Here is a 23,905-nt window from a genome sequence, read left to right on the forward strand (position 1 = left end):
AGGAATAGGTGTTTTAAAGTTGCTAGTCGAAGTTGCTTATATAGGCTGTTCTGGGCACCTAGAGCTCCTCTCTGGGTGCTTGGAGTGTGCTGACATGGCTACACATCGTTGAAAGTTTATCTTGCAAATTTTATCCACCTCCGGACGCCCGAACCTGTGTGTCAGCCAAACAACGATTGCCACTTCAGCCAGTCACCTCCTACCGCACCTTGTTCGGCTACCTAGACAGGTTCGGGTGCCTAGACAGCCACTGGCGGATGCAAGGGGGCGCGAGGGGGTGCTTCCGCACCCCCTTGATTCTGGAAAAAAGTGAAGGAATGGTAATTAAAAAAAAAAAAGGACCTACTTGTAATTTTTAAAATTTATTGGACTTTTTTTTTTCAAAAGTAACATTAAAAATAACGTTTCCTCTTTCTCATTGCCCGATCCCTGTCCTAACCCTTTTCCAGTAGCCGAACTTCTTTTTCCGCCGAGCACCCTTTCTTCTTCAAACCAAAGACAAGCCAAGCACCCTTTGTTCTTCAAACCAAAAACCCTAATCGCTAAGAGATTTCATCTTTTCTCTCTCTCTAGTCTCCTCAAGCTGTTGCCCTCATCTTTGTCACCTCTTCACTTCATCGACGCCTCTCGCCACTGCTGTTCGCCACTTCGCCTGTTCCGTCGACGCGCTACCACTGTGCTCCATCGCCGTTCCTCCACAACAAGTAAAATCCCTTCAATTTTAAGTGAATCTTGTTCCTTATTTCATCTTATTCCTAATTTCGTGATTTATACTTTGTAGTGCTCAATTGTTATGTTGATTGCATAAATCAATAATTTTGATGAATTGATATAGGTTATGGAGAAATTTTTAAAACGAAGTGTTGAGTCTTCTAAGAATTCTATGGAAGAAAATAGTAAGAAAAAATATTCTTGTGTTGAATTCAACCAGGATGATGTTGTTAGTGACCCAGGGCTACGCAAACCAATAAATGAATTTGATGTTTCAATTAGAGATTAGATTCGAAGAGAATATTTGATTAGAGGACCTTGTCAACCATTTGGTCATAGTTATCCCCAAAGACAATTTGGTAAAGAGCATAGAAGTTTCCAAGTTGCTTGGTTTAAAAACTTTTCATGGTTAGAGTACAATATATCAAAAGATGCAACTTTTTGTTTTTGCTGCTATCTCTTTAAAAATTCTCATAGAGGATGTCGAGTTGGAGATGAGGCATTTACTAATTCGGGGATTCATAATTGGAGAAAAGCAATGGAAGTATTTTATACGCATGTTGGTGGTGTAGCTAGTGCTCACAATGATGCAAGAACACAACTTGAGGCTTTTCAAAATCAACGAAAAAGTGTGTCACATTTGCTACAAGCACGGGGGCATGGAATGGAGGTTGCATATCGCACTCGATTAATGACAATTTTGGATGTTACACGCTTTCTTTTGAAACAAGGTTTGCCTTTCCATGGACATGACGAGTCATTGAGTTCCTCAAATAAAGGTAACTTTCTTGAATTGATTGAGTGGTATACCCAAAGAAATGATGAGGTTGCTAAGACAATGAATGAAAATGCCCCTGGAAATAATCAAATGAAATCTCCAACAGTTCAAAAGGATTTAACACGTGCTTGTGCTGCTGAAGTCACAAATTTCATTCTTAATGATATAAAAGACAATATATTTTCTCTTATGGTTGATGAGTGTCGAGACATTTCAGTCAAAGAGCATATGGGAGTTATTTTAAGATACGTGAACAAAAATGGATGTGTTATTGAAAGATTTCTTGTTATTGTGCATGTGTCTGACACTTTTGCTATTTCTTTGAAGAAGGCTATTGATGAATTATTTACAAAACATAAGTTTTCATTATCAAGATTGAGAGGTCAAGGATACGATGGAGCTTCAAATATGCGAGGTGAGTATGATGGATTGAAGGCTCTCGTATTGAAGAAGAATTTATCTGCAAGGTATGACCATTGTTTTGCTCATCAACTTCAACTAGTTGTTGCTGTAGTTGCTAAAATAATCAACTTGTGAGTGATTTATTTCAATATTTTACTATGATTGTGAATATTACTAGTGCTTTATTTAAAAGAAAAGACAAGTTTAGACAACTTGAACATGATAAACTTGTAGAATGTTTGGAGAAAGGAGATATTGTTAGTGGTAAAGGAAAAAAAATCAGGAAATCAATTTAAAACGACCAGGGGATACTCGTTGGGGTTCACATTACATGACTATTATCCGTTTGATGTCTACGTGGACTTCTATTTTACAAGTGCTTGAAAATGTGTATGATGATGACACTAATGATGATAATAATGGTATCACCGCCAGTTTGATTGATAATATGGAGAGTTATGAATTTGTGTTTGTGATGCATTTGATGAAATCTTTATTGGGAATCACAAATGAATTGTCGCTTGCCTTACAACAAAAGGATCAAAACATTGTACTGGCTATTAGTTTGATCAAGACAATGACAGTTCGATTACAAATATTGAGAGAGGAAGGATGGGAGAATCTTTTGAATGTCGTCAACAAATTTTGTAGTAACCATATGATCCCAATACCGAATATGGAAGAAAATATGAGAACTCGTGGTCGCAGCAGGCGTAATGGACAAATGATTACTAATTTTCATCACTATCGTGTTGAAATTTTTTGTGAGGTATTATTTCTAAATATTTTATTAAATTTTAATTTTCTAATAATGTTTTTTATTCATTTTTTTATTGTTACAATATTAGGTTCTTGATATGATGGTTCAAGAGATGAATAATCGATTTTCAGAATCAAGTACGGAGGTACTTACCTGCATTGCTTGCTTAGATCCAAACGACTCTTTTTCTCAATTTAATATTGGTAAGTTACTCCGCCTTGCTAAACTTTATCCGGAGGACTTTTCATTGACCGATTGTGTAATACTTGAGGACCAACTTGAGACTTACATTCAAAATGTGCGAGGTGAATTTTCTATGATTGAAGATTTGGGAAGTCTTGCTAAAAAGATGGTTGAAACGGGCAAGAATACAGTTTTTTCATTGGTTTATCGTTTGATCGAGTTAGCATTGGTTTTACCAGTTGCAACTGCTTCTGTTGAAAGGGTTTTTTCTGCTATGAAAATTATCAAGATTGATTTGCGTAATAGGATGGGGGATGAGTGGATGAATGCCAGTTTAGTAGTACACATCGAGAAGGATATTTTTTCCACAATTAAAAATGAACAAATTTTACAACATTTTCAACAGATGAACACTCGTAGGATATAGTTGCCTCCTCTTGTTTGTATGTCCGGATCTGGTACTAGTTCAAGTATCAAAAAATTACTTTATTGGTATGCACATGTTTTTATATCTATATCATTAACATTCTTAATTCAGTACTTTTATCTTTTGATATATTTATTTGATAGTAAAAATTATTTTTAGTCTCTTCTTTGAGCACCCCTCTAAATGTTTGTCTGGATCCGCCACTGTAGACAGCCTTCTTCTAGCTTTTTCCCTGAATCAAAGTGTTAGTAAAATACTCTACAACATATAGTTAGGATATTATAAAATAAATAATGCAACACATTAAACACAAGTAAATGTAAACTTATCACAGGGGAGATGGAAAAAAGAGAAGAATAGCGGAAGTGCCTCTTTCTTAACCCTGCGAACTCCTCGTAAGGTATGATCTTTCGGTTTTTTACCAAAAGAGATAGCCCGGAGGCCAATCTTGACATGGTGGTGATTCCTTCTTCCTGCTGGGGCGAAGAAAGAAGGAAGCGACTGAGTCTAGCGAAAGTTCCCCGAGGATAGGATCCCAAGGGCAGGTTCTTACGCGTTACTCACCCATCCGCCACTGGAAACACCACTTCCCGTCCGATCATTTACATAATAGAAAAACTAAGATGGTTTAAGAATACAGAATGCACGTAGTTGTTCTATTTATCAATTTTTAACTTTTCCAAACAAGTTTCTCAAGAACATGTTAAATTTTTGAAGTTGATTTGAAACAAGTGCAATTTTATTTTTAATAAAATAGATAGATTTTGCAAGCCAAGTTTTTCAAACAAGTTTTTAAATAATTTGTTCAAGTACAGTTTGAAATAAGATTTTAAGTAAGGCTTCAAATAAATTTTCAAGTAATGTTTTGAAATAAGTTTTTGAAAACAAACACTTTTTTCAAATATAAAGTGCAATCTTTTGAACGAAATTTTTTAGGCATATATTTTGCAACTAATATATTTTCTACAATAATAATTTTTCTAAACAAAATTTTGAAAACACCATTTGTCAAACACTTTTGGAAACATATTTTTCAACCAATTTTTGAAAATAGACAAATTTTTCAAATGAGTTTTGAACATTTTTTGAAACATAATTTTTAAAAACAATACTCTTTAAATAAAATTTGTCAAACAATTTTGGCAATTATATATTTCACTAATTTTTCAAATAAATAAAAATTTACAAGTATTTTGTAAAACATTTTTCAAAATAAGTAATTTTTAAAGCAATATTTTCCATGCAAATACCAAATTCTCCCCCTTATGTTGACACTCCCCCTTAAGTTGACATTCCCCCTTAAGTTATCCTTGTTAGCTACTAGGAGCTCTACCTAAGTGTCGCATGCTGCACAATTTCAAATTGTTAAAAATTAACATATCGACGACACACATGCATCGCACACTACAATTAAGTGCATTTACAACTTACGATTGAGTGTTGTAGATGCTTTATTAGGTTCGTTGTAAATATTATTGTCAACAACATGTTATAATCACACACTGTTGATGACACATTGCAAAAAGTTAAATTTGTTATTGTGTGTGCTGATTCATGTCATGCTCAATAGATTGTGCCTAGAGTGATGTATAGGTCTTGACACAATGACTTACTAACTCTCTGTTTATTTGGAGGTGCAATGAGAGAAAAGATAGATGTGATTTTTATTCCCTAGTTATCTATTATAAAATAATGACCTGATGAATTATAAAATCAATTTATATATCAATTTCTAGATAATATTTAATCCATCCAAAATTAATTAGAATGAGCTTTCTCTCCTATTGCATTATCACTCCTATAGCATCATCACTCGCAGTCGCATCATTTTTCTCTCCTTTCCTTCCTCATTTTTTTCTTCTTTTCCTTACCCCTTTTACTTGGAAGGGTAAAAATAAAAATTGAAAAAAAAATAATCATCATGGAAAATTTTCTCTATTTATTTTTTTATTAGCAAATGAACATGTTTATATATACAATATACATACCCTATAAATTACTCGCATCTAGGACTGATGTATAGGTACTTGCACCAAACCATTTAATTTTTCTAACTGATCCCACAAAAAATTTTATTGGTCATCAAAGTAAATCTGAAAATGCAAGTGTTTAATGTCATTCCACTAGAGGAAAATATCTTACAATACGTTGTAGTTGAGAATTGAATCATGGATACTTGAGAGCAACTAGAATATCGTTGATGCAATATCATAGTTTAGGATAATTTACTTGCTGTCATGGGTGGCTTCCATCGTGGCTGCAAGTGACGTCACTATTAGAACACGGGCAAATAGCGACCAAATTAGCGACAGAATATAAATTCGGTTGCTAATTTAAGATGAAATAAATATCTCATCTCTAATTCAATTTCTAAAATAGTGACCGAATTAAATTTTCACTATTAATTAGCAATGGAATTAATGTTTCATTGCTACAGAATTAATGTTTCATCATTAAAATAGCGACTAATCAAAGTCATTAAACTATAAATGGAATTAAATGTTCGTCGCTATTTTAGCGATGGAATTAAATGTTCATTGCTATTTTAGTATCGGACTTAAATGTCATAATTATTAGAGATGGAATTAAATTACTGAAATAGAACCCTAAACACATTCCCCAAAATCCGTCCCCATTTCACTTTCCCAATCTCATGTGATTCCCATCTGCCAATCTCTTATTCTGCAATTTCCTCTTTCGACATCCTCTTCCTCTCACTATCTCCTTCCGTCGATCCTCACGTTATGCTTCTCTCCCCTCTCACCTCGTGCCACAGGGTGTTGCCTTTGTTGCATTCCTCTTCCTTCGACAGTCTCCTTTCATTGACCTCGGTCATGGTCGCAAGCAGCATTGCTCGTAACTATGAGCGAGATTACGAGTTTGCTCATTAGGCAGGAGGGTACGAGGCACGGGAGCAGGAGGGTGAAGAAGGCAAAAGAAAAAAAAACAAATAAAGCAAAGATACATAGCAGTACTATATGCTCTTCACTCACAATCATGCAAACAACGATTCTTAGGATGTCACTATTCTAGCTTATATATATAGCTCACAATTTCATTTTTTATAGGCCTCATCATTTTTTATATCTACATTACGTATTTCCATGAGATTTTATATATCTATCATGTATCAGGACCCGAATTTTACTCGGTCGCTCAAGAGCTCAATCCACTATGGCATTCGGGGTGTTAAATGGTAATGTGTAATTCATTAGCATGAAGTATTAATTGTGTTTATGTTTCTTAGGAGTCAAACTTCAGTAGTTTTAAGTTTGACTATTAACGAGGAAAGATCAAAAGTTAGAGAAGCAGCTTTGAATCTTCTCAACATGTCCTTTCCTTTTCCTTATGTCTCCAACAAATTTGGTATTAGAGCATTTTTTTTTAAATTGCTCTACCAAATTTAAACTCTATTTTCTCATACATAGCAAGTCAAATTCCAGTTTTCAATGATTTTTCTAGATATTATTTAAAATCAGTGAGAATCAGTTTTCCCGCCTCCTACGCCATCTTCACTCATAGTCGCAACCATTATGGATGGATTAAATATTATTTAAAAATTGATATATAAATTGATTTTATAATTCATCAGGTCATTATTTTATAATAGATAACTAGAGAATAAAAATCACCATCTATCCTTTCTCTCATTGCACCTCCAAATAAACAGAGAGCTAGTAAGTCATTGTGTCAAGACCTATCTATCACTCTAGGCACAATCTATTGAGCATGACAAGAATCAACACACACAATAACAAATTTAACTTTTTGCAATGTGTCATCAACAGTGTGTGATTATAACATGTTTTTGACAATAATATTTACAACGAACCTAATAAAGCGTCTACAACACTCAATCGTAAGTTGTAAATGCACTTAATTGTAGTGGGCGATGCATGTGTGCCGCCGATATGTTAATTTTTAACAATTTGAAATTGTGCAGCATGCGACACGTAACAGATTGAATAACTGCATGTTGTAGAAAGTCTAATTTATCACATTGACACATAATTCAAATGGATTGAGCTATCAAGGAAATTACAATCAATTTTCAAAATGAATGCATCCTTATGATAAATAAAGCAACAATAACCAGAAGAGTAGTAAAGACAGTTGGATCGAAATCTACCACAATACAACAACAACTACTATATAGCAATAACAAGGTGGACTGGACCCATAATTAGTAACAAAAGTTCTATTGCTTTATATAGGAAATTAAGCTTAATTATGAGAATCCTAACTGACACACTGCCTTATAAATTCAACTCCTTGCAAAATCTCTCTCTCATTCCTTCAACTTCAATCTTAATTTGCTGATATGATCTAGTGGGATAAAATTTTATTATTGCGTTGTTCAATTAATTGATCACAATATTATCATTGTCAATGGCTTCAGTTGCCCCAGAACCTTCTCCTTCCCAATTCAATGGTTTGTGTTCTTGAAATCTCTTTCTCTTCCTCTTGTCACCTCGTGTTCTTACTTAGCAGCTCTAATCTCTAATAGAGAAAGAAGACGACGATTGCCCGATCGAGCAAGTGCGGATGACGATGCTGACGACCGACGACCCATCGCAGCCGTGCTTGACGATCCGAACATGGATCCTTGGTGCCGTCAGCTGCGTCCTCCTCTCCTTCGTCAACCAGTTCTTCAATTATCGGACCAACCAGATCTCCATCAACTCCATCTTCGTCCAGATCCTGGCGCTGCCCGTGGGCCGCTGGATGGCCCGCGTCCTCCCTCCGACTATCATCAGGATTCCCCTCCTCGACTGGTCCTTCTCCCTCAACCCCGGGCCCTTCAACATGAAGGAGCACGTCGTCAGCGTCATCATTGCCAACTCCGGCACCGGCGGCATTTACGCCGTCCACATCATCACCATCCTCAAGGCCTTCTACCACCGCGGCATCAACGTCATGGCCGCCATCCTCCTCACACAAACCACTCAAGTAATCATCACAAAAACTCATCTCCAAATTTGTAAATTAAATAAAAAAATGAATTATAAATTTTGATTTTTTTATTAAAATTTTTTGCTTCAGTTGTTAGGATTTGGATGGGCTGGATTGTTCAGAAAATACTTGGTGGATTCCCCTTACATGTGGTGGCCTGGCACTTTAGTAGTAGCATCTTTGTTCAGGTATGTGTATTCTTGGATTCTAAAAGTTCATTTGGGTTAATTCAAAATTTCATTTAATTAAAAAAAAATACCAATTTTTTTTATTTATTCAATTCAATTTTGATTTTAAATTTCACAAATTGATTAAATAATTTGAAAAATATCAATCGATTATTACATGGTAATTAAACGATGACTAATATTGCTGATCGAATCCATTGATTAATTGACTAATATTTTGTGCAATCCGTAAGTTGCATTGAACGAGCTTTGTGCAATATTACAGAGCACTGAACGAGGAAGAACGGCGGGTAAAGGGCGGCGTGACGCGGCTCCAGTTCTTCCTCATTTGCATGATCTGCAGCTTCTCCTACTACATCGTCCCCAACTACTTCTTCCCGGCCATCAGCTCCATCTCGATCCTCTGCCTCATTTGGAAGGACTCCATCCCCATCCACCAGATCGGCTCCGGCATGCGCGGCCTCGGCGTCGGCGCCATCGGCTTCGACTGGGCCACCGCCTCCATGATCGGCAGCCCCATAGCGGCCCCCACCTATGTGTTCTGCAACGTCCTCGCAGGCTACGTCATCCTCGTCTACATCCTCCTGCCCCTCTGCTACTGGTCCAACCTCTACGACGCCCGCCGCTTCACCTTCCTCTCCTCCCAACTCTTCGAGCGCTCCGGCAAGCCCTACGACCTCAGCCGCGTCCTCGACAACAAGACCTTCACCCTCAACGTCGAGGAGTACGAGAACTACAGCGACATCCGCATCAGCACCTCCTTCGCCATCAACTACGGCATCGGCTTCGCCACCCTCACCGCCACCCTCTGCCACGTCCTCCTCTTCGACGGCCAGTACATGCTCAAGCTGTGGCGGCAGGCGACGTCCAAGGCCAACGAGAAGTTCCTCGACGTGCACGGCCGGATGATGAAGGCCAACTACGCCGCCGTGCCGCAGTGGTGGTTCCACCTCCTCCTCCTCCTCGTCACCGCGCTCTCCATCTACACCGTCGAGGGCTTTGGCCGCGCCCTGCAGCTGCCTTACTGGGGCCTCCTCCTGGCCATGGCCATGGCCTTCTTCTTCACCCTGCCCATCGGGATCATCGCCGCCACCACCAATACGGTATATAATTATAATTATAATTATAATTATAATCAAAATTATAACTGCAATTAACCAGGCAGAGGGGTGCATTCTAAATTACAGATAGAATTCCATTTGCTTTTTTATTTTATCTCTACTGCCCACTAATACTTCATTCGAAAAAACAAAAAACAGTAGTATTGTGGTGGGGTATTTTAAAACTCAATCTCGTACGTGCTACATAAATCTTAAAATAACATAGTATTGTATTTTGAAAATCAATACCACAGTAGTCTATTTTTTGAAAATCATATGATTCGTTTATTAATTAGTTAATTAATTTCGTGCATGAGCAGATGCCTGGGATCAACATAATAACAGAGATAGTGATTGGCTACATAATGCCGGGAAATCCATTGGCGAGTGTGGTGTTCAAAACCTACGGTTGCACCAGTATGGGTCAAGCCATCAACTTTTTGTCCGATTTCAAGCTCGGTTACTACATGAAGATTCCTCCTAGATCCATGTTCATCGCACAGGTAATTAGGTTGTTGATTCATGTTACTCCATGTCTCACTGTCCTCTCCATGGGTTATGATCGATAGAGTCGACTGCTTCGGTGCCTTTGCAGCTCCGGTTCTTATATCTATTGTAACATTATTAAGGAATGGAAGATGCTGTCTGTAGTAGAAGAATAAGAAAAATGAGAGTTTAGGGTTTATAGATTTTAGGGTTTAGACCCCCTCTTATACATTTGCCGTTAGGGTTTGGCCCCTTGTGGTCGACAACAAGGAAAGGCGACAATTAATTATTAATTGCTAGTAACCATCTGGTCGTGTCTAATGGAAATTGCCGATAATTATGGAACTATCGACTGACCGTGCTGAAATGTGCAAGTGTAGTCCCACATGGTTGTGTGAAGGTGGATGTAGGTTCCATCCCTAAGGAGAGGTTGTAAGTAAAGCAAGGATGTTTCCAATTGGGCATGCTCCATAGTGGAGAAAATTAAATTTGATATCGCTCATCTCAAATGATCTAGTACTGTTGGCTCCACGGTAAGACATTGACAAGTAAATTGGAGGGGAGGGGAGAGGATATTTTTCCCTTGTGCAGCAACCCTTTTTATGAGGGAGATCAGAAATCTAACAAAACATTTTACACCCTTTGAAAATTGATCCAAAAACCTATTAGAACAAGCACTCATACAAGTACCAATTGCGCCTACCCGTGAAAACGAGCATGTTTCCATAGTGTATCTATGGAGTGGAGATGTGCTTGATAAGCAGATATTTAAATAATAAATATTCTCGGTCAAGAATATTCTCATAGTGTATGAGTAGAGCAAGATATTGTGGGTTGAAGATGTTCTTATGGTGTAGGGGCAAGAGTTCTTAACCAGGTATGTTTACATATATAGATTTTGAATCACTAAGAGAGGGAAAAGCATCAATTACTCAAAACAATTAGATTAATAATAATAATAATAATAATAATAATAATAATAATAAAGAAAGAAATAATATTAATTTGTTTGTATTTGATCAGTTAGCGGGTTCGGTGATCGCCAACGCGAGCTACTTCGGCACAGCGTGGTGGTTGCTCTCTGAAGTCCCCCACATTTGTGAGACCAACTTGCTGCCGAAGGGCTCCCCGTGGACGTGCCCTAGCGACACTGTGTTCTTCAGCTCCTCTGTTATATGGGGCGTGGTTGGGCCTCGTCGGATGTTCGGCCCCGACTCCATCTACTCCGGCCTTAACTACTTCTTCCTCCTTGGCCTCTTCGCCCCTGCCACCGTCTACCTCTTCCACCGCCTCTTCCTGGAGAAGAAATGGATTCGGCTCATCAACTTCCCCGTCATCTTCGCGGCCGCCGGCTACATTCCCCTAGTCAAGACCATTAACTTCAACTGTTGGTTCATTGTCGGCTTTGTCTTCAACTATTGGGTGCTCAAGCACCACAAGCAGTGGTGGGGCCGCTATGCCTATGTGCTGTCTGCCGCCCTCGACGTCGGCACAAGCTTCATGGCCGTCATCGCCTTCTTCACCCTCGGGAACTATAATATCAACTCCGTCAATTGGTGGGGAGGCGTCACCGATGACTACTGCCAGCTCGCTAAATGCCCTACCGAGCCCGGTGCCTACATCCCCAAGGGTTGTCCTGAACTCGAATGAAATGGTCATGTAATTGACTTTTGTATGTTGTTCCACAATTAGCACTTAAACAAGATTTGTTTGTTCAAAACATCCAAAAACATGTCCTATAATCCTTGAGAAATTGAAGGAAAAGGAAATGATATGAATTTCATTCAATTCATCGATTCATTACAAGATTAATGATTCAAAATCATGTAATTTTACAATACTGAAGTTAAATTATTACCATCGATATCTATTCAGTTCACCTATGTAGCTCTATCTTGAGCCAGCTAAGTCACCATGCTAAGTCACCTAAGATAGACTAATTAAGCCAAGCAATAGATTGTAGAGCACTAAGCTAGGACTAGAGTTGCTAGTTGATCTGAGCCGATTTGAGATAATCCAAGCCTACTTGACTGTCAGATATCGAGTCCTAAATGCCAAATGCCATATGAGTTGCACTCCCGAGCACTTCGTGTTAGAGATAGAAGAAAAGATAATGGAAATTCTGAGAAGATTTAAATTTGCTTCTCTAACTTTTGATCTTTTGTCGTTATTTTCATAGATGTATTACATTAATTTATAAAGAAATACTTCATAAATACATTGATTGTATGGAAAATATAAAATACAACTAATTGACTCCTAAGAAGCATAAACACAATTAATACTTTATATTAATCAATTAATTATCATTTAACACCCCTCTTAATTTGTAATCTTCGTAATATCCTCGAACCATTAAAGCTTTTAAATAGATACAATCTTGTCCCCAAGGCGTAGCGCAAACGGTAGGCGCATGGTATCTCTGGCGTAATGGCCAGGGGTCGATTCTTAGGAATTGACGACCTAGGGTTTACCCCGCCATGCACCTATAGCCTGTATACTTGCATGAACCTCCCTCTATATCCGTGGTGCTGACACTAGGGGGGCCGCTAAGGTAGCGGATCTATCTTTTTTTTTAAAATAGATATAATCTTGATAAGAACATCTGCTGATTGATTTGTGGTCTTGATAAAGTCCAAATAAATTTCCTTCTTTTGAAATTTATCTTGTATGCTGCAACTCTATATATCATTCTTCTATAAACGATTGGGATTTTGGTAATTGAAATTATAGATTGATTATCACAATAAATAATAGTAGGATATGTACTTTTTGATATAAATTAACCTAAATTATTCTTAACCAAACTACTACATGAACAACTTCATTCGTTGCAATATATTCAACCTCTATAAATGATAATGCAATTGATTTTTTTTTAACTCTATGAAATGATTTTTGATCCCAAACAAAACACATATGCTGAAATGCTTATTCATCATCAAGACTTCCTGTAGGTGCAGCTGTGAGGCCGGTAAGAGGGCGCAACATCTAAAAAAAAATTAAAATAAAAAGAACCTTTCTTGTTCTTTAACTTAGATTAGTAGCGATAGCATAAATAAAATAAACAAAGAAAAAACTAAAGAAAGAGGCACCAGAATTTACTTGGTTACAACCTAGGTAGTTGTTAATCCAAGATAAATGAAAGCTTAAAATGAATCTCTTTCTATGAAGGCGGAGAAGCCTCTTACACTCTTTAATAGCTTAGACTATTTCTAGGAAATTGATTACAGAAGTTGATACTAATTTTCTAGGTCCAGGGGTCTTTTTAGAGGCCCTGGAAAATCTCATCCGAAGCTTGAGGGTGCCTCCAAAGGGCTTGGAAGGCACCTCCAGCGTGCACAGTAGATAAAGGTTTTTTAAAGTTATTGTCCTTTTAAATCATCATTCTCTTTTTCTAATTTTGCCAAATCTTTGGTAAGAATTTTAATAAACTGAAAGGATTGCTTGGGGGATAGAGCACGTACCTCACTTACCTTAACTTCTGATGCTCCCCCTTCATCGTTAATTTCTTTTGATGATCCTCCCCCTTCATCAATGCTCATCTTTGAGCTGGTCTCATCTTCTTCTTGATGGAATGCTGTTAGGGCTAGTCTGACATATGCTCTGACTTTGAGATTATGTTTGGACCGAGCTGGCTTCTTATTTTTTTCCTTGTCTTTGTTCTTCAATTTCGGGTAGTCATCTTTGATGTGCCCTTCTTCGTTGCAATTGTAGCATCAGATGGTCCTTCTATTTCGAAGATGCTTTCTCGCCCGCGATCTAAATTTATTTGATTTAATAAATTTATTGAACTTTCTTACCATAAGAGCCGCTTTGACTTCATCGATGGATTTTTTGGAGTCTTGATCTTCCGTCTTTGCTATTAGGGAAACATTGAGATTTATCTTTTCTATTTCTTTAGGATTTGTCGAGATTTATGAAGTTCAAATGTGGAAAACAAACTCTATAGCGTACTTGTTAGGACCGATATGCCCGCTAGAGGGGGGGGGGGGTGAATAGCGTTTCGTCGCTTTGTCGGTTGCTTTGTCTTGATAATATGCAACGGAATACTAATATAAACACAACCAATGCTAACTCAAGGATTTACTTGGTATCCACCTCAAGAAGAGGTGACTAATCCAAGGATCCACACACCGAGTACACACCTCCACTATAAAACACTCCATCTCGGTCGCAGCCAAAGGTGGAGAAGCCTTACACAAATACCTCACAACAAGAGTCACTCAAACAAGAAGAAAATACACAAGTGTATAAAATAAAACACCTCCTTACTTGATCTTGCTAATGTAGGTTGCCTCTTGAACCTTGGAGATGCACCCCAAGTGCCTTCAAGAACTGGCAGTGAAGATCTGAAAGCTCGCATGAAGAATCGCAAGAGAAATCGCAAAGATCTGGCAGGAAGAAGAACGTAAAATTCTGGCGAAGAAAACGCTCCGCCCAGGCTTTATACAGTGCTCCCAATCGATCCAAATTAGTCCTAATCGATTGCCATGTCACATCTGCACAATCCCAGCCATCCATTGCTCGTTTCCTACTCAACGGTCACTTCCCAATCGATCGACCAATCGATTGGGACCATCTGAATCGATCGGCCGATCGATTCAAACACATTCTGTGCTCTTGCGTCCGCGCGAGAGCTTCTCCTCCCCAATCGATCGACCGATCGATTGGTAGATCCCAATCGATCGCCCGATCGATTGAGAAAGCTTCTGTGTTTGCGAGTAATGCTCCCAATCGATCGATCGATCGATTGGAGTCATCCTACACTCGTAGCACACTTCAATCGATCGGCCGATCGATTGGACACTGGTTCAATCGATCGACCGATCGATTGGACACTGGTTCAATTGATCGACCGATCAATTGGACACTGGTTCAATTGATCGACCGATCAATTGAACACCCTGAACTTGCCTCAAACTCAAGTTCAAGGTCTTAAATCCAACTCCCGGTCAACCATGACCTGTTGGGTATCCATGCCTAGCATTTGGCCAACACCCGACCAACCTCGAACTAGCCTTCTAGCCTCCTTCATCAGCCTTACGTCCCTCGGATATCTCCCATCCTTCATGCCTTGCCTTCAAGAGCTTCCTTCGGCCTCATCCTAGTTGTCAGATTATACACCACACTCGATCATCCTTGAACTAGCTTTCTAGCCTCCTCCATCAGCCTTGCGTCCCTCGGATATCTCCCATCCTTCACGCCTTGCCTTCAGAAGCTTCCTTCGGCCTCATCCTAGTTATCGAGTTCTTCTTGCCAAGTCACACTAGGACTTACCTTGCCAAGACCACATGCTTGGACTTTCAACCTTTGCCAAGATCACACTTGGACTTTTTAATTGCCTGATCTCACTTATCAGGACTTTCACCACCAAGTCTAGTCAACACTGACCTAATTGGATTTTCACTCTTGCCAACCTTCCTGTTGGACTTACCTTTGCCTAATCTCTAATTAGGACTTTCCCAGTCAAGTCTCCTGTCAACTTTGACCTACTTAACTTCTCTCTTGCCTAACATCCAGTTAGGACTTTCCCAGATACCTAAACTCCAGTTAGGACTTTCCCATTGCCTAAACTCTAGTTAGGACTTCTCCACTGCCTAACCTCCAGTTAGGACTTCACCACTACCTAACCTCCAGTTAGGGCTTCTCCACTTCCTAAGCTTCAGTTAAGACTTTCAGACACCTGACCTCCAGTTAGGACTTACCCAGTCAAGTCTCCTGTCATCCCAGACCTACATGACTTGTCTTCTTCTCAACCTGGTCAACCCTTTGACCATCTCCACAACTGGACGATTGCCCTAGCAATCTCCATATATTGTCAAACATCAAAACTCAAATCTTGACTCAAGCTTGACTCAACTCAAGCTTAGTCAAACTGGTCAAACTTGACCTAGGAAAATTGCCCCAACAATCTCCCCCTTTTTGATGTTTGACAATCCTTCTTAGTTAATACCTCTAAGTTAGGCTAAATCTCATAGCCTTAACTTCTTCTTTATCACTGTTGGAGTGTATACTGAAAGCCTAAGCTTTGTAAACATTCATTATGAATAAAGAAACACATTTGGTCAAATTGTCTACATTTAGTTGTAGTTGTTCAATTAATTTATACTGTAGATAACATAGTATGTGGTGCCACATGCAGAAGATGATGTTATTAGTACCTTATAAATTATAAACAGTAGCTCACGACCAAAATGGAAAGGAACAAATCATTAGAAGGTCGTAGTGTAATTAGGTATCAGTTTATCTTGATTGTATAATTACACTAGTACACTTAGAGTGTAATGAATAGGACCATTTGAGGTCGTTTCTTTTATACAGACTTTATAAAGAAACAAAGATCTCGGTTATTATGGAAGTGTGTGCTCTTAATTCTAATATAATAACAAGCACATATATTTGATATTTATTTCTTTAATTTATCAATGGGTGAGATTTAGTTCGATGATTCAATAAACCCGATAAGTTGGGAAATGGTATCACTTATAGTGTGTGTTGTTGATTATAGAAGGAAACTGTGTCCTAGAGATACTAGGTTGATAATGTCCTCAAGAGGAGCTCATAAGGATTGTCATGTTAAACCCTGCAGGTGGACTTAGTCTGACATGATGATAAAGTTGAGTGGTACTACTCTTGGACTAAGATATTAATTAAATGAGTTGTCAGTAACTCACTTAATTAGTGGACATTCGATATCTTAAACACAGGGAGACTAACACACTCATAATAAGAAGGAGCCCAAAAATGTAATTTGGGATTGGTGCGGTAGTTCAATAATAGTTCTCTAGTGGAATGAATTATTATCGATAAAATTAAATTGTGTGTTCGGGGCGAACACGGGATGCTTAATTTTATCGGGAGACCAAAACCAATTCCTCCTCTCGGTCCCTATCGTAGCCTCTTATTTATAGAGTTCTATACCCACCTATACCCACTTTCTATACCCACCTAATAGGGGCCGGCCAAGCTAGCTTGGGAACCAAGCTAGGGCCGGCCTAAACATAAATTGGTGTGGCCGGCCCTAGCTTGAACCCAAGCTAGAGGGGCCGACCATATTAAATTAAAAAAGATTTTAATTTTAATTTTTATTATGTGGAAGATATAATTTATTAAAGAGAATTAAAATTAAAATATCTCTCTTGTAAAAGATCTACAAAAGATTAAAGAAAGAGATTAGATCTCTTTCCTTATTTGTAGATTGGTGAGATATTTTATTTTCTCTTTAAAAATTATTCACATGTTGTTAAATTAAAATTATAGAAATTTCTTTTTATCAACCATGAAGAGATTTTTGAAGAGATTTTTTTTTTTGAAATTTCCGGAAACAAATTAGGAAGTTTTAATTTGTTGATTAAAACTTGTCTAATTTATTTCTTTTGATGTGGTCGGCCAATATTGTTTTAATTGAAAATTTTATTTTATTTTTCTCAATTAAATCATGTCAAGGAAATTAAGGAAATTTTATTGTAATTAAATTTCCTAATTTGCCTAGGCCAAGGAATATAAAAGAAGGGGTGAGGGTGCCTTCATGAGATACAACCTCTATTATTTCTCTCTCTCTTTTGTTCCTTGGTGTGGTCGGCCATCATCATCCTCTCCCTCTCTTCCTCTTGTGGTGGCCGAACCTCTCTCTCCCCTTGGAGCTCTTGTGGTGGCCGGATACTACTTGAAGAAGAAGAAGAAGAAGGAGAGAAAGCTAGCATCTCTTGGAGCTTGGTTGGTGTTTTGATCTTCTTCCTTGGTGAAGCTTCCTTATTGTGGCCGAACCTAGCTTGGAGGAGAAGAAGGTGGTTGGTGGTTTCTCATCTCGGAAGATCGTTGCCCACACAACGTCGAAGGTTAGAAGAGGAATACGGTAGAATATCAAGAGGTCTTTCTAGAAGGTATAACTAGTAGTTTTTCCTTTTCCGCATCATACTAGTTATTTATGGAAATAATACCAAATACAAGAGGCTTACGTTCTAGTATTTCGAATATGTTTTTCGGAGTTGTGTTCTTTTGTTTTATTTTTCCTTGTGATTTGATTGTTCTTTTCGGTTAACCTAAAGTTATTTTAGGAAATTAAATATTAGATTTCTATAAAAGGTTTTGTCTAGTCGGTGGTGGTTGCTCCCATATCCAAGAAGGCCATGTGCCTCGCCATGTCAGTACTGGGAACCAATTATGGAAATTAATATTTAATGGAATTAATAACTTAAGGTGATTTGGGTCGAACGTGTTAAGTTCCGCAGGAGATCCAAGTCAAAACCTAAAAGAACAAATAGATTAAGTTTTGGATCAAACGTGTTAAGTTCCGTAGGCGATCCAAAATTTAATTTAAAAGAACACATGGTAGCTAGGAAAAGGTTCAGACCTTTGTACAAAATTTTTGTACAGTGGAACCTCTAGGCTTTCCGAGTAGCAACCAACAATTGGTATCAGAGCTAGGGTTTTGCCTCTGTGTATTTGGTATTAGTTTAATTATGCACATGTCATACATAATTTAGGCAGGTTAATAGTAGGATGTGCTAACTCTGTGGATGCAGGATCCAACTATTATGGCTTTTAGTTATTATGTGTGATTGGACCCTTGGATATGTCAAGGGCATTTATATGTGTGTGCATGATTGTATTAAAAATACAGCAGGAGCTGTATTTAGTTTTATTAGGATTTTATTTTTGATCTAGATACATGTACATTCCTTTTATGGAATATAGGATCAAAAATGTAAAATTCTATTTATGTCGCAGATCAAATCTTGCAAAGCGTGGAACCTTCTAAGGACCAGAGGCGCAGCGGAACTAGGAGCAAGATGGATGTGACGGTGGCCAAATATGGCAGTAGCTTGGGATGACAACACACGGAGGATAACTATAGATAAAAGCCATAATAGTTGAAAATTAGATTTTCTATTTATTGCTTTTATATTGTGTGTGTGCATGTTAGTATACATGACTAGTAGGCTAGCATAGTTAAAATTTCGCTTATAAATAACTAAGTGGGAGAGAGATTTTAAATAAATCCCATGGTCTCCATTATTGGCTTGTAAGTGATGCAAACAAGCTTGCGTGGCTCTGAGTGCCTTCCTCCATAACGGATGAGCTTGTTTGTGGATCACTAGAACAGACTTCCATTTTTGGATGACTATAGGAAGTTAATTAAGAGCGTGTGATCTTCCCCAACGGAAGGGGCATAATCTTATTAATGGACTTAGTGTCAAGTAATGGTATACACTTAGATACATCTAATAGTATCCTCCCCATCAGAGTCACTGCTATTATTTGTGTGACCAAAAGACACCAACTATTAATTTTATTTGTCAAAAAGTTAGGTTGACAAGATAATAAAATTAATGGGTTAAAACCCTCCTTTTACAAATGTTGAATTTGTATACGTCCACACTAACGTGGCATACAAAATTCACGGTGTTTTGAGGTGTTGGTTAATTTAAAATAGTATTGTTTGAGGAATCAATATTATTCTAAATTTAGAGTTCTGACCAAAAGTTATTTGTGATTCTTAGGATGACTTTCAACCCACTGTCCATCATACTTCAACAGAATAGACTTACTGGATCTAATTACATAGATTGGAAAAGGAACCTGGACATTGTTCTTACTGCTGAAAGCTATAAATTTGTACTGACTGAGTCTTGCCTTGAAGCACCTACTGGTGAATCTACCCAAGAGGAGATTGAATATCATAGAAAATGGGTAAAAGCAGATGAGATGGCGCGGTGTTACATTTTGGCTTCAATGTCAAATGTAATGCAACATCAGCATCAAGATTTACCAACAGCTTATGATATTATGAACAATCTCAAGGAACTCTTTGGTCATCAGGATAGGACTTCTAGACAAGAAGCCATGAGAAAGATAATGACAGCCACCATGCAGGAGGGTACTCCTATGAGGGATCATATCCTAAAGATGATGGCTTATCTGAACGAGATACAGATCCTTGGAGGAGAAATTGATGGGGAAACCTAGATCGATATGATCCTCCAAACACTACCTAGAAGTTTTGAGCAATTCCGCCTGAATTACAAAGGGTATATTCATTGGCGGAACTACTGACAGAACTTTAGGTAACAGAAGGATTGTTTCGTCACAACTCTCATATTCACTATGTTGAAAATGGTTCTACTTCTAAGCCGAAAGGAAAGAAGAAGAAGAAACAAGTTGGTTCAGCAAAGAAAGTGAATAAAACTCAGAGTACAGGATTTAAAGTTGGAGTGAAGAAGCTGAAGGGTAAGTGCTTCATCTGCAAGCAGTCAGGGCATTGGAAGGCGGACTATCCTCGTAGGAATTAGAACAACAAAGGTATATCTCATGCTCTAGTTGTTGAAACATGTTTAGCGGTGTTATCTACCAGCACCTGGTGTGTAGATACGGGAGCCACTGATCATGTCTGCAATTCCCTGCAGGGGTTCCAGGAAACTTTACGACTAACTGAAGGAGAGATTACCATCTACATGGGCAATGCTACTAAGGTGACAGCTATTGCAGTGGGAGACGTCTACTTATCTTTTAGTAGTAATAGAAATTTGGCTTTAAGAAATTGTCTTTATGTACCCAGTTTTAGAAAAAATTTAATTTCAGTTTCTAAACTGTTTTTAGATGGATATTCAGTTTCTTTCAGTAACGATGTAGTTATTAAGAGAAATAAAGTGATTATCTGTTCTGGTACATTAGTTGACAATTTGTATACTTTAAATCCAATTTCTTCCACAAAGAAAAACATGGAAATTTATAACTCATCTTCTAACTCAAATAAAAGAAAAGAACCTTCGGAAATGAACCAAGCATATCTTTGGCATCTAAGGCTTGATCATATTAACTTAAGTAGAATTCAGAGGCTAATAGCCGATGGACTTTTGGGTTCATTAGAGTTGGAAAATTTTCCAACTTGTGAATCTTGCTTGGAAGGTAAAATGACCAAGAGGCCATTCAAGGCCAAGGGGTATAGAGCCAAAGAAGTGTTGGAATTGGTTTATTCTGATTTGTGTGGTCCTATGTCTGTCCAGGCAAGAGGTGGTTTTGAATATTTTGTCTCTTTTATAGATGATTATTCAAGATACGGATATATTTACCTAATGCACCGCAAGTCTGAGTGCTTTGATAAGTTCAAAGAATACAAGGCTGATGTGGAGAAACGATTAGGTAAAAGTATCAAGACACTACGATCTGATCGTGGTGGCGAATACCTCTTAGGAGAGTTTAGGAATTACTTATCAGAAGTTGGATTTCAATCCCAATTGTCTGCACCTGGAACACCCCAACAGAATGGTGTGGCAGAACGAAGGAATAGGAATCTTATGGAGATGGTTAGATCGATGATGAGTTATTCTGAATTACCAAATTCGTTTTGGGGATATGCTCTGAAAACGACAATGTATGTTCTAAACTTGGTACCTTCTAAATCAGTTTCTTCTACTCCCATAGAATTGTGGAATGGGCATAAACCTAGTCTAAGACATATTCGGATTTGGGGTAGTCCAGCACATGTGCTGAAACCAGATGCTGATAAGTTAGAATCCCGTACAGAAGTTCGTGTGTTTGTAGGATATCCCAGAGGAACGAAAGGTGGTTTATTTTATAGTCCTAAAGACCAGAAGGTCATTGTTAGGACCAATGCCCAGTTTTTAGAAGAAGACTATATAATGGATCACAAGCCCAGTAGTAAAGTTGTTTTAGAAGAACTAAGAGAGGACACGTCTACTTTAGTACCAACAGTACAAGATGAAGTACCACAAGAGACTGCAACACGTGTCACACATGATACACAACCACAGACAGTGCCTCGTCGTAGTGGGAGGGTTGTGAGGCAGCCTGAGAGATTCATGTTTTTGGGAGAGTCTTCGGACTTGATCCCGGGTAAATATGAACCTGATCCCCGGACATATGACGAAACACTCCAAGATATAGATGCAGCATCTTGGCAAAAGGCGATGAATTCTGAAATAGAGTCTATGTACTCTAATAAGGTCTGGGAGCTTATAGAACCACCTGATGGTGTAAAAGCCGTTGGATGTAAGTGGATCTACAAAAGGAAAAGAGGGACAGACGGGAATGTAGAAACCTTCAAAGCTAGGCTTGTTGCGAAAGGGTACACTCAAAAAGAGGGAATCGATTATGAGGAAACCTTTTCACCGGTAGCCATGTTTAAGTCTATCCGGATACTCTTATCCATTGCTGCTCATATAGATTATGACATTTGGCAAATGGATGTCAAGACAACTTTCCTTAATGGAAATCTTGAGGAAAACATCCATATGAGGCAACCAGAAGAGTTCATTGAAAAAGGCAAAGAGCATCTAGTGTGCAAGCTCAATCGGTCCATTTATGGACTGAAACAAGCTTCAAGATCTTGGAACATCCGGTTTAATGAAGTAATCCAGTCATATGGATTTATTCAAAGTCCGGATGAGTCATCTGTATATAAGAAGTGTAATGGAAACGTGGTAGTATTTCTTGTACTATACGTAGATGATATTTTGTTAATTGACAACAATGTCAAGGTATTATCAGATGTAAGGGTATGGTTGTCCAAACAATTTGATATGAAGGATTTAGGAGAGTGTGCACACATTCTTGGGATCAAAGTAATAAGGGATCGCAAGAAAAGAATGTTGTGTCTGTCCCAAGCTTCATACATAGATACAATCCTTGCTCGTTTTAGTATGCAGGATTCCAAGAAAGGTTTCTTACCTTTTAGGCATGGAATAGCTCTATCTAAAGAGATGTCTCCAAAGACATCAAAGGAGATAGAAGACATGAAAGTGGTTCCTTATGCTTTAGGAAGCCTTATGTATGCAATGCTATGACGAGACCGATATCTACTTTGCTGGGCATGGTCGAGATATCGAGTAACCTGACAAGGACATTGGACTGTAAAGCATATATTAAAGTACACGAGAAGGACTAGAGATTATATGCTAGTTTACCAAGCAGACGATTTGCTCCGGGTTACACGATTCGATTTCCAATCAGATAGGGATAGTAGTAAGTCTACATCAGGCTATGTGTTTACTTTAGGAGGTGGAGCCATTTCATGGAGGAGTGTTAAGAAATGCGTTCGGACTCAACCATGGAAGCTGAGTATGTAGCAGCCTCTGAGGCAGCTAAAGAAGCAGTATGACTCAGGAACTTTCTAATGGACTTAGATGTGATTCCTGGTTTGCCCAAAATCATCACAATTTATTGTGATAATAGCGGTGCAGTCGCAAACTCGAAGGAACCACGAGCTCATAAGGCAAGTAAACATATAGAGCGCAAGTACCACTTGATACGAGATATCATGAAGCGAGGAGAAGTTGTCATCGCCAAGATTGCATCAGCGGATAACCTGGCAGATCCTTTCACTAAGGCCCTTCCGGTGAAAGCTTTCGATCGACATGTGGAGGGAAAAGGAATCAGATGTATGGTAGAAGATATGGCAGCTTAGTCATTAGTATAAGTGGGAGATTGTTGGAGTGTATACTGAAAGCCTAAGCTTTGTAAACATTCATTATGAATAAAGAAACACATTTGGTCAAATTGTCTACATTTAGTTGTAGTTGTTCAATTAATTTATACTGTAGATAACATAGTATGTGGTGCCACATGCAGAAGATGATGTTATCATTACCTTATAAATTATAAACAGTAGCTCACGACCAAAATGGAAAGGAACAAATCATTAGAAGGTCGTAGTGTAATTAGGAATCAGTTTATCTTGACTGTATAATTACACTAGTACACTTAGAGTGTAATGAGTAGAACCATTTGAGGTCGTTTCTTTTATACTGACTTTATAAAGAAACAAAGATCTCGGTTATTATGGAAGTGTGTGCTCTTAATCCTAATATAATAACAAGCACATATATTTGATATTTATTTCTTTAATTTATCAATGGGTGAGATTTAGTTCGATGAATCAATAAACCCGATAAG

At 38.2% G+C, this 23,905-nt stretch overlaps 2 protein-coding genes across 2 annotated transcripts; both read left to right on the top strand.

Moving 5' to 3' along the window:
- Positions 1-257: 257 nt before the first annotated feature.
- LOC122032878 lies at positions 258-3,261 on the top strand. The gene is made up of 6 exons (XM_042592192.1): positions 258-320; positions 574-704; positions 1,189-1,956; positions 2,070-2,155; positions 2,269-2,660; positions 2,740-3,261. The coding sequence occupies exons 1-6, from the start codon at positions 258-260 to the stop codon at positions 3,259-3,261; spliced, it is 1,962 nt and encodes a 653-aa protein (XP_042448126.1).
- Positions 3,262-7,806: 4,545 nt separating this feature from the next.
- Positions 7,807-11,638, top strand: LOC122032879 (oligopeptide transporter 5-like). Its single transcript, XM_042592194.1, has 5 exons — positions 7,807-8,211; positions 8,305-8,402; positions 8,668-9,505; positions 9,823-10,005; positions 11,012-11,638. The coding sequence occupies exons 1-5, from the start codon at positions 7,807-7,809 to the stop codon at positions 11,636-11,638; spliced, it is 2,151 nt and encodes a 716-aa protein (XP_042448128.1).
- The last annotated feature ends 12,267 nt before the right edge of the window (positions 11,639-23,905 follow it).

The sequence above is a fragment of the Zingiber officinale genome, chromosome 11A (assembly GCF_018446385.1).
Source record: "Zingiber officinale cultivar Zhangliang chromosome 11A, Zo_v1.1, whole genome shotgun sequence".
Classification (NCBI taxonomy): Eukaryota; Viridiplantae; Streptophyta; class Magnoliopsida; order Zingiberales; family Zingiberaceae; genus Zingiber; species Zingiber officinale.